General features: G+C 42.9%; 2 protein-coding genes across 2 annotated transcripts in view; both read left to right on the forward strand.

Moving 5' to 3' along the window:
* The window catches only part of SH3YL1 (SH3 and SYLF domain containing 1), a 38,250-nt gene extending 36,958 nt beyond the window's left edge, over positions 1-1,292 (forward strand). The window contains exon 10 of the mRNA XM_081906504.1: positions 490-1,292. Within this exon, the coding sequence (XP_081762630.1) occupies positions 490-686 (197 nt within the window). The 3' untranslated portion in view covers positions 687-1,292. The remainder of the gene's footprint in view (positions 1-489) is intronic.
* Positions 1-12,157, forward strand: part of ALKAL2 (ALK and LTK ligand 2) — a 156,503-nt gene that overhangs the window by 62,121 nt on the left and 82,225 nt on the right. The gene's annotated exons all lie outside the window — the stretch shown is intronic.

Genomic DNA, 12,157 nt, shown 5'->3' on the forward strand with positions numbered 1-12,157 from the left:
GTTATGGATTGGTTGCCTATCGCATTCCATGGCCTCTGAACACTTTATCTCTCCATCTCTGTAAACTGTATCTGTGTCTTATGCAATATGTATTGGAATTTCACGAAACTCAACAGATCTTGGATGTGTACCTCTAACCAACATAGTAGGATCTGTGTAGACCTTCCCCCATATCTTACTCTGTGCCACATTCCCCTTTTCTCCCTCCCCTCAATTGCTCCAACATGCTGAGTAGACCATCCTTTGTACAATGAAGTTGAAACAGAAGGCTTGGAGTAGAATCATGCATGTAAACGCTTGACTTCCTGCTTAACTTCTAACAGGATTTGGTCTCCAGTCTTGGAGTGGTTTGGGGTGATTTATGTTGTACTTTGTGACGGCTCACTTGTTGTCAAGGCAAGCTGGACTTCAGCACTCTGTGAAATTTATTGTTCAAGATGCAACCCAGGTCCTGAACTGTCGTCTTCTTCTACTTCTTCTGTTTTTTAGGAAACTCAAAGGCCACCAGTCCTACATTCGTTACAGCGCTATATCCGTTTGAAGGACAGCAGCCAGGCGACTTGACTTTCAACGCGGGCGATAGGATCAAGATCACGACGAAAACAGATTCACAGTTTGATTGGTGGGAAGGAAGTTTGCAAGGCAGGACTGGCATTTTCCCTGCTAATTATGTGACCATGAATTAAAGCACATTCAAGCGGCCTTGCCCTTTTTGTCTTAACTACTTGCTCTTAAATATGCAACAAAAAATTATTAATTACAAATATTTGGCTCGATCCAGTTGCGTGTTGGCCAAAGCAGAGAAATGCCATTGGGAGCCCTGTTTACCTGTCCTTGCTCTTCCTCTCCCAGGTGTACATGCAGATATTGCAGAGAATGAGAGAACTGTGTGCGCCATCTCTGTTGCCCATTGATGCACCTTGGAAGGGCTAGGCTGTGGATAAGGGAGGAGCACATGGGCTTCTCATTCATTTTAGTGCTTCCCTGTCCTGCCTTACACTCTGGTTCTGTTGAGCCTTATTCAGCTCCTCCTTGTGAGGGGGTGCGTGCCTTCTTTCTGCTGGATCAAGCCCTATATTTTTTACAGATTTTGTTTTTAATTTAATATTTTCAGAAAATTTGTGTTTTAATATATTTTTTTTGTAACTTATTTGTAAATGGGTGAAATCATGGAGCCTAATCATAACGAGCTGCATCAGGGATGCTAGATTGAATGTTGTGTGCTTTGTATTTAACACTTGTCATTAATAATGTTGAATAAAATCTTTAAATAAAAATCTTGCCAATTGGAATTCTTCGGCATTCTCTTAAAACCAACAAGCATTTACAGTGTGTACAACGTTTACAAAGCCGTTCCATGTTTTGAATTTGTCTTCTGGCTGTTTCACCACCACCACCCTTGTCTGTGACTTGCTCCAAGAGAGTCACGGTGAATAAAAAAGGGGGGAGGGGCAGGGATTTTTTTGTCATGTGTGGTGACTTAGTCCTGAAGTTAGCAGTTCCTTGGCAAACAAAGTATTTAGGCTACTCACTTTCATGAGCATAGGTGTCTCCTTGGATTCCAGAGGTTTGACGTTCCACTGGAAGCCCCAGTACACAATTGAAGATCCATGAGTCAAAGTGGTGAAGTCTTGTTGTGCCTCCTGGTTTTTTCCTCCTTCATACCATCCAAAGAGGACCTTAACCAGTAACTAGAAAAATCGAGGAGAAGTGTAGCTTTCATTACATACCAAAGACATGCATCATTAAACTTGTGGTCTTTTTTCCTATCCATAGAACTGGTTACCCCTGGTTATTTGACACATTCTAACTCCTATAAAATGCCTTGTTTACTCCCCATCTTCTATACAGTGTGGTCCCCCCTTTTTTGTCTCCTCTGGTGGTACTCAGGCATATTTTGAGTATAAACCAGGGGTCAGCAACCTTTTTCAGCCGTGGGCCAGTCCACCGTCCCTCAGATCATGTTGTGGGCCGGACTATATTTTGGGGGGGGGAAATGAACAAATTCCTATGCCCCACAAATAACCTAGAGATGCATTTTAAATAAAAGCACACATTCTACTCGTGTAAAAACACTAGGCAGGCCCCACAAATAACCCAGAGATGTGTTTTAAATAAAAGGACACATTCTACTCATGTAAAAACACGCTGATTCCTGGACCGTCCGTGGGCCGGATTTAGAAGGCAATTGGGCCAGATCTGGCCCCCGGGCCTTAGTTTGCCTACCCCTGGTATAAACCAAGTATTTATCATATTTTATTTTTCCTAAGAAATTCTCAGAGGGAGGTCATTAAGGAGTTGTATATTCCTTTTAATAATGCATGTTCAGAATCAGCCTGTCAATTGTAGTTTATTTTACCATTTGTTGTTTCAGTTTTTCCTTTCACAGGTGAATGGCAACCAAAATTTTAAGCTTTCCTTGGGAAAGGATTTGCTTGGATGTTATGAGTGTCTGTAGGGCAGGTTGTTCAGCTCTGTGTATTGCTGTTCAGCAGATTATCACCCTGCAGTTTCCACATTAGCTGCAACACTAGACAAATAATGTTGCTTTTATCTTTTTGTAAACTGCTTTGAGATTTTTCACATTCAAGCAATGTATAAATTTATTAAATGAATAAATAATATATATTTACACATTTTACCATTGGATAGATGGGGAGGGTTTTTAATTTTCTTTTAAATTCATTTCTCCATGCATAAGACTGAATCCCACTCTCTGACTGACAGTAGCACTGAACTTGTTAAGAGTAAATCCCAATAAACTAGACCCAAGTGGTTTTCTTTGGCTACCTGACTGCCAGAAAAATGAGTCCCTTGTATATACCTCTCACTTATAACAGGACATCCAAAGTGTTATCCCCAAATGGTTATGGTATGCAAGTCTCCCAGGAAGTCAAAATTCAGCACACAAAAAACCCGAGATGTGTTGATTGCTATAAATTTTGGAATTTGGGTATTTCCAGAAGCCCATAGATATTATACATTCCTGTGGAACAAAAACTTGATTAACTAGTAAGTTTGTACATTATTATTACTTATTGTAAAGCATTTTTTTTATCTCGTTCTTCAACCAAAAAAGGCAGCAGGAAAATCTTCCGAATGTCCCAGCTTTCAAGCTTAGCAGTGTAAAAGATACGACACAAAAGAAAAGGGAGTTGGGAGGGAAGAGGAGGAGAAGCAAATTCAGCCACTGTTTCATGTATAAGAATTCTTGTAAATGATCGGCAGGGACTGAAATATTTCAAGGAGAAGAACAGCAGCCCAAAGTTGATGGTCTTTCAACTGAACTGTTTAAAAAGTCATGGAGCCCCATCTCCATTTCCTTTGAGGATTGTGAACTTTTTTTTTTGCTTTTGTATACTTGCAGGGTATATGTATATATTTAATCACTAGTGGTAGCTACTCCAGAAAGGACCATGTGTTCAGTAGGCAAGGAAAGGCTTGTCAAAGTCCTAAATATGTGTTCTGCTTGTCTGCATGTGTGGGTCCGAGTCCGCTTGCTCCTCTACGTAAACAGGGTAAAAATTGGGTAGCTTTTGTTTTTGTTTCATATTCTTCAAACAAAATGAAATGAAAGGGTAAATCATGAAAAGTTTGTGTTGTGAAGTCTCTGATTTGGAAATGGCCTCAACTGCAGCCTAGCCTTGGGGCAAATATTTTGGCAAATATTAAGATTTCTAGAGAAGGTAAGTTATTGACTTATTAGAAATACAATAATAGAAATCAGTGTTTTAAAGTGGGGCGGTGCGAGAACATACATCATTTTTCTTTGGCCAGTTATGCTTGTGTCATCTATCATTGCTATGGTAAGTGGTGCAGTTTTGTAAGTTTGGTCAACAAGTCCACCCAGAATTGGAACTTTTTTCTTGTAATGGTTCAGAATGGTCTCCCTTTAAAATACTAGATGCATGTGCTTCATTGGTGGTTGTTGTTTTTTTTAAAAAAATACTGAATGAAATATAGTCCCATTACACACACACACACACACACGTATAATTCTCGTGTTACATGTAGACTGATTTCTTTAGCACATCCTTTGTGCATTGGTTCACCTAATCTATTTCCCTCATACTTGATTTCTAAAACAAACTCCCACGTTGCGTTGCAAAATGCAAGCCATCATTTTTTAACTCTTAATTGGTTGCTTGTCATCCATCAGGCTCTGACAAACAGACCTAGAAAAGCTTGACAAAAGTTCTGCGGGTCACTTACTTAAGTGTTGCGGGTCATTTGCTTTGTATATGTGTGTTTAATTAACTTCAAATCTGGGCCATCAAATATCCATGTATTACATACAACAAGAAGAGTTTGCCTTGGGCTATAAACAGGATGCCATGGATCCACTAACCTTAAGGGACCTTTCTGAAGGATTTTTTGTTGGCTTCATTAGGCCTTGGACTAACGTCCAAAAAAGTGTCTCCGTGCGTCCAAAGCAATGGATGGGGTTTCCATTTGCTTTAGTAGTAACAGGATCTTTCTCTTCAGATATCCCCATGTAACTGACCCCCTTGTCAAGTTTAGCTTGGTTTTTAAATTTCTCGTGCTCAGAACACCTAATCCTTGCCAGCACATGTTAGCTCCATAACCCAAGTTTCATTTCCTAGCATTTTGTATCTCTGAAGTAACTGTTTGCATTCTCTTCAGCTGGTGACTTAGCTTTCAAGTTAGAAGTCACCATTTTGTCTGTGCCAGTAGCCTGTCGGAGCTACAAATATTGCCCTTCTGTACATCGTTAAGATAAGGCCTAAGGTTTTTTTAGTTTTGAATAACAGATATGTCATACCGTTTCCCAGTGCTTTTTTTTCTGGAAAAAGGAGGGGGAACTCACCACGAAGTTGGTTAGTTAATTTATTGCTGGCCCAGTCACAGTGCCACCCCACTTCCCTGGACAGTGGCTAAATGTAAGATGTGATTAATAAACTCAAGCAGACAATGATATGAATTAGAAATGGCCACAATTTTATTGATTATACAGTGGTACCTCGAGTTACATACACTTCAGGTTACATATGCTTCAGGTTAGACTCTGCTAACCCAGAAATATTACCTTAGGTTAAGAACTTTGCTTCAGGATGAGAACAGAAATCGTGTAGCAGCGATGCAGCGGCAGCAGGAGGCCCCATTAGCTATAGTGGTGCTTCAGGTTAAGAGCAGTTTCAGGTTAGGAACAGACCTCCAGAACGAATTAAGAAGAAGAAGAGGAGTTTGGATTTGATATCCCGCTTTATCACTACCCTAAGGAGTCTCAAAGCGGCTAACATTCTCCTTTCCCTTCCTCCCCCACAACAAACACCCTGTGAGGTGAGTGAGGCTGAGAGACTTCAGAGAAGTGTGACTGGCCCAAGGTTACGCAGCAGCTGCATATGGAGGAGCAGAGACGCGAACCCGGTTCCCCAGATTATGAGTCTACCGCTCTTAACCACTACACCACACTGGCTCTCTTAAGTTCTTAACCCGAGGTACAACTGTATATATATATATAGGGTGGCTCAGGCACTGGGTTTATATCTGTTCCAGCACACACACACCCAGACAAAAACCCGAATTATTTGATTTTAAAAATGCAAGAGTTCCTGCTAAAAACAATAACCCTGCTGTCAACTCGCCCCAGAAAATGTATTCCCCCTTCCTTCCTCTGTCCCATACTCTAGCCAAAGTGAAGCACTGTTAAATCCCACTGATTTGCATAAAATCCTGAGAGGGTAGGCTAGCTCAGAGATAATAACTGGTCCAAGTTTACCAAAGGAGCTTCATGACAACATAATTGTCCCCAGTCCTAGCCCTACCACACTGGCTCTCTTAAAGAGGTCTGGGCACCTGCTAACATGTGCTTCGTTTTAGCTAGATTGCGGCTTCCGGGGTTTTAGTTCTTATACAGTTTAGCAAATCAGAGTTTTGCTATAAGATGTGGGCATCTGGAAAGTTTATTCTCAAGTGTGTGCCTTTTGTCGACTAAGGATTCTTTTCAGCAAGTGTTGTATATAAATGACTGGTTGCTACTTTCCAAAAGGCATTGTCCTTGATCTACAGAAGCAGCGGCAGCAGTGAAGATAATATTTAAGTGAGCGGTGTGGTGTTTGAAGGGATAAACCATCCTTTGTTTTATCTGCAGGATTTTAAAATAGCACCAATCCTCTGTAACAGAGTAAGAGAGGCATTCATAGCATCATGGAATTGTAGAGTTGGAAGGGACCCTGCGGATCATCTGCAATGCAGGAATATACGGGGATCAAGCCTGCAACCTTGTTGTTATCAGCATCATGCTCTAACCAACCGAGCAATCCAGGCTAGAGAATCACAGGCTATTTGCTCACTTTTGGCCCTCTGTGGCACTGCTGCACAATTCTGTTGCCTTGGAACACTTTTGCTTTAAAATAAATAAATGCTAAGGGGTTAATAACACTGGGCAACAATTTTTTACTTTTTGAATGTTGTCTAGATTTCTACAACTGATTTAGGGTATTTTTGCACTGCTGAATCAGGAAATGGCATCCGTTTCGCTTGCTGCTGTCAATGAACAGTCTCCAATCTTTGGGTTCATATTGTGGCACTCCAAGCTTGAGCAGAAGCTGCGCAATATCTGCACAGTACACCAAGTCCTTCTCTTCCAAGAAAAAACAGAGGTACTCTTGATGCCTGTTGCGGAAGAAGCTGATGCGAGCACTGTCAGAAACTGTCGGAAACTGTCAGAGCACTGTCAGAAGAAGCTGATGCGAGCACTGTCAGGTTTTTTCCCTTCAATCTGGATGCCAACAGTTTGGCAGAGTCCTTTGACAAGCTGAGGTCATGAACTAGATCATTCAACTCCTTTTGGGAAAATGGATGTGGAGCATCATCTTCAAGAACCACTTCTTCTTCTTCATGTCCTTCAACACTGGAGGCATCTTCATCACTAATGTCAGGAAGTTCTCTGAAGATAGGCACTGGAATTTCATCACAATGAGCTACAGGACGACGTGCTGATTGAAGATTACAAAAATGTAAAAAAAAGATTACAAAAACGTTAAAAAATGGCATGTGGCCATAGCTCAAAAACTTGACCCGATTGAGCAAAACCAATGTGATTTTGGGATTCAGCGCATCAGATTCGTCCTAAATCAACTGAAAAAACCCAGACAACAAATTTGTTGTTGACCAGTGTAATCAGTTTTAGGCTTCAGCTACTCTCATTCAAACTGCATAGTAAGCCAAGTTATGGTGTGCCAGGACTACGCTGACTCCCAAAGAGTTGCACACAAATTTGTTCTTCCACTTGCCTTTTAGGCCAGCATGGCAGCTGAGCCAAGGTATGGATTACTGTGAACCAGGCTGCTATCTATGAAACCCCATAGGTATGCTTTGTTGTAACATGGATGGGTAAACAGGAAGTAGCCATTTCCGTGCATGTGCTGGAATGACAGCATGCCTTGAGAGGAATATCTCTTTCGCACCGATCCTTCCCTCCACCCCACTGATGGCACATTCTGCTTGAGTACACCTCCTTAATTGCGAAGTCCTTAATTTTTTGGTGAATCTGTGTTTATTTATACTAGAGCCTCACCAGCCATGGAGATAGTGCCTCAGTTTCTACCTGGAGGTTTCTGAGGATAAGCACATTGGGTTGGATCCGTACTAACAGCCCACTCATATTTACTTAGAAGCTAATCCCACCTTCTTCTGTGGGTGCATTCCACAAAATGGCGCCCAAGTGGACGCAGCCTGGGTTCCGAGCCAGTCTGAGCCATTTTGCTGCTTGAAGCAAAGAGCAATTCCCCCTCCATTCCATGTACAAAAGCCACTCACATTGGCAACTGAGTCTTATTTCAACGCTGGCAATGGGACAGTGTCCTCCACAGCACCTAAAGTCACCAGTCTAGCTTGGGGAACTCAGGGTGAGCTATGTAGCTTTGCCCTCCTACATCTTGCCACTTCCCCGTCACCCAGCATCTGCTGCCTGAGGCAGTTGGCTCATTTTGCCTAACGGTAGGGCTCCACATATCCAGATCCATCTGATTGGCTGTAACCTGCCCTAGTGTGTATAAACCAAAGGGGCCAGGTGTCCTGGGAACTTCCAGCATTCCTGGTTTTGTGCTGTAGAGGACAACTAGCCATGTAGATAATGTGCTGGGGAAGTCCTGCAAGTTTTATTTATTTGAAACAATTCTGACTTCTAGGATCAAATGGTTTACAAAGCAAAAATTGAGAACGCAGTAATTCAATATAAAGCAGCTTCAAAAGGAATATATAAGCTACCGTAAAATGAATCTGGAGTTCATCTTTGTACACTGCAGTCCATGCTGGTCCTAGGCCTAGTACGGTAGAGACGCATGTAAGCACAAAATCTCCCTTTGCCTCTCTGTAAGGTAAAGGTAAAGGGACCCCTGACCATTAGGTCCAGTCGTGGCCAACTCTGGGGTTGCGGCGCTCGCTTTACTGGCCGAGGGAGCCAGCATACAGCTTCTGGGTCATGTGTCCAGCGTGACTAAGCTGCTTCTGGCGAACCAGAGCAGCGCATGGAAACGCTGTTTACCTTCCTGCCAGAGCGATACCTATTTATCTACTTGCACTTCATGCTTTCGAACTGCTAGGTTGTCAGGAGCTGGGACCGAGCAACGGGAGCTCACCCCGTCGTGGGGATTCAAACTGCCAACCTTCTGATCAGCAAGTCCTAGGCTCTGTGGTTTACCCACAGCTCCACCCGCATCCCTTCCCTCTCTGTAGCACAGTCCAAAAGGGGCCAAACAGCACACCTGATCCCTGAAATAAGGACCAGCTAGTGCCCCTTGAATTAATACAAGCACAAACTACTTTCTTCCATCTTAAAAGCGACCTGCAATCATCCACATGCTGTTCCACCAGCATTTCCATTCCTATTATGTAAAGAAAACCCAATTCCATTAATGGGCTCCCGGCCTTTTAAGTGAGCAAAATGTTTAATGTGAGCCTCAAGAGTGTGATATTAATAGCCTTTGCTTGACAACGTGACATATACACATTATTGATTACACTCCCGGCGCATTGCGCTAACTGAAACACAGCATTCAAGTAGCATGTGCGGGCAGGCCAGATGCGAAACTGTAACACTATCTAAACAGAGTTGACTCTGAAAGTAAATAATCCAGCGGGTGGTCCTCAAAATTGTCAGCAGTCATTATTTCCTACAACATAAACAGGGTTGTCAAACAGGATTCTTGTCACAATGCTGGAAATCTCATTCTTCACCCGAGACCTCTAGGCTGTTTCTTCTCAGGAAGAAGAGATCCGATCATTAAGAGAGGATGAAAGTCGCTTTCCACTCTTCTGCAGCATTCTTTCAACAGAAACCTGATTGCTGGGGGAGAAGAACGCCGGCGAGGGCAAGAAGGAATTGCAGGGGGGGGGGGAGTGGAGTGCATGGGCAGCAAAAGCCTAGCAAGTTACATGCTGGTGATTTATTTTGTTAAAAAAATGTTAGTGGTTTTTTTTCATCACCATTATTGAGAGGCAATGTCTTGGATCTAAGGGCTGTGCACAACACTCTGGACATGTGAGGAAAGCTCAGATTTGTGGGTGGGTGGAGTCTTTCATGCCCCCCACTGCACCTCAAATGCCACTTCTGGAAGCTGGACAGCAGCCACCTGCCTTTGACCCAGAAAAGGCGTAGATTTGTGGCTAGCTGATGCTCTTGTAGCCCTCAAGGTCTAAGGAAAGGGCTCCTTCTAGAGTAGTCTCACAACTGATTCCCTCAGGATATGTGGGATCACCTCCCTCTCATCATGGAGGCATTGATAGCCTCCCAGATGCCCCCTGTCCCTGCTAGGAATTTATAAGCTCAGAGGGCTAAGCATCTTGTCCTCATTCACAGGCAGCAGGAACTGAAAACTCAAGTCAGTGAAACAGGACCAGACAATGGCCTGGATGCATCCATAGATCATAGAGGCAAGCCAAGGTGGATGTGAAATGCTAAGCAAGTCCTTCAACGCTGGCAATGATACACTGCACCTGAGGGCAGCAGGCTAGCTTAGGGGATGCAGGGACTGTCCCTGGCCATGGTGGTGGTATAAGGCAAGCCGGTATAATTAAGAGAAATGTCATTGTTGGGTTTTGCAGTCTAATCCTAAGAACGTTCACTTCCAAATATATGGGGAAAGAGGAAGAAGTCTAGGGCCAGATCAGACCATTGGTCCATCTAGCACAGTACAGTGGTACCTCAGGTTACATACGCTTCAGGTTACAGACTCTGCTAACGCAGAAATAGTGCTTCAGGTTAAGAACTTTGCTTCAGGATGAGAACAGAAATCGTGCTCTGGCGGCGCAGCAGCAGCAGCAGGAGGCCCCATTAGCTAAAGCGGTGATTCAGGTTAAGAAGAGTTTCAGGTTAAGAACGGACTTCCAGAACGAATTAAGTACTTAACCTGAGGTACCACTGTATTGTCTACATGGACCAGCAGCAGTTCTCCATGGCTTCGGACCTGTCTTGAACTTGGGATCTTCTGCAGCTAAAGCATGCACTTAACCTCCCACCTTTGGTAAGCATGCATAGGATTAAAGTTTTGATCTGCATTTGCATAGTTGAAAAGAAACTAAGGCAATGACCCTGGCAGAGGCCTGAGAGAAGTGGTAGTTCCCAAGGCATGAACTTAGTACAGTTAGCCTCAAATTCAGGGCTTTTGTCGGCTGGAATTTGCTGGAACTCAGTTCTGGCCCCTCTCAGGTGGGCACCATTACCATTCCAGAAGAACAAGGGAGGTGTTCATGGTGACTTACGGCACCCATTTTTCTAGAAAAATAGCACTGCTCATATTGATGCAGCTTTCATCACCATCATTGTTTATTTGTGTGCTGCTTTTCTGAAATATACTCTGGGTCGAGTGTGAATTTCATGCTCTTTATTCAGTTTGTAGTAGCAATGAATGAAACTTCCCCCAAAACATCTAGCTATATATACATTATTTACACAATGGGCCCCACGTGATTGGCTAATTCTGGGCTGCTCCTGTAGGCCAATCAGGTTGCTGATTCACTTCATCCAGGAGCCTGATTGGCTGCTCCTGCAGGCCAATCAGATCTCTGATTCACTTCCACCTGGAGCTGGATTAGGTGGCTCCTGCAGACCAATCAAGACTGCTGCATTCTGGATCCTATTGTTCTAGGATTCAGCTCAGTACAGAACACTTTCCATAGTTGAAACAGGCTCAATGCAGCATACAACATGGAAAGATTTGCATGATTACAAAAGTAGTTATAAACAAGGAATAAAAATGTCTCAGTAAGTATACAGTGGTGCCTTGGTTCTCAAACGCCTTGGTACTCAAATGCCTTGGTTCCAAAACACCAAAAACTGGAAGTAAGTGTTACGGTTTTTGAAGATTTTTCAGAAGCTGAACGTCCAATGCAGCTGTCGGCTATTGTTTCCAGGGTGCCTGCACCAATCAGAAGCTGCGCCTTTGTTTTTGAACATGTCGGAAGTCAAAGGGACTTAAGTTTGGCGCTTTTGTTTTTGCTATTTATTTTGTGTTTTTGTGTTTGAAGCTTTTTTGGTTAATTTGTTTTTGTGACTTTGTAGAACCCAGTTCAGCTACTGATTGATTGATTGATTGATTGATTGTGTGACTATGGAAATGGATAAAAGTCCCCCATCCAAACAATAACTATCATCAGTGCAGGTAAGGGAAAAAAATAATTTTCATTTTTATCATCTACAATACTGTCTTATTTATTTTATAGTACAGTACGTTGATTATTGGAACACTTTGGTTTTGGAATGGACTTCCGGAACAGATTAAATTTGAAAACCAAGGTACCACTGTACAATGAAATTGAACAGTCCCCACAAAAGGTCTAACAATACAGATGCAAACAGTTAATACCAATAACAACGGAAATTAAGCATCTCCAAAACTAAATCTTGACCCAACAAAAACGCCTCACCAATACTCCACCCCAAGAGTCCATAGGTATCCTAAGTAGCAGGTCCTGCAGGACTCACAGCAAAGATGGCCTCTGACCTCTTCAGCAGCCTCAGCTTTTGTAGCTGGAGTCATTCAGGGCCCCAAAGCCCTCTCAGACCAGGTAGAAAGTGGCCTGCAAGGCAAGAAGCAAGTCTTCCAGGACTCACAGCAAAGGTGGTCTCTTTTGAGCATCAGAGCTCCTTTGTGGCATCTCTTCCATGCTGAAATATTTCTTGTTGTAGATACTA

Source organism: Podarcis melisellensis (assembly GCF_964234715.1).
Source record: "Podarcis melisellensis genome assembly, chromosome: 3".
Lineage (NCBI taxonomy): Eukaryota > Metazoa > Chordata > Lepidosauria > Squamata > Lacertidae > Podarcis > Podarcis melisellensis.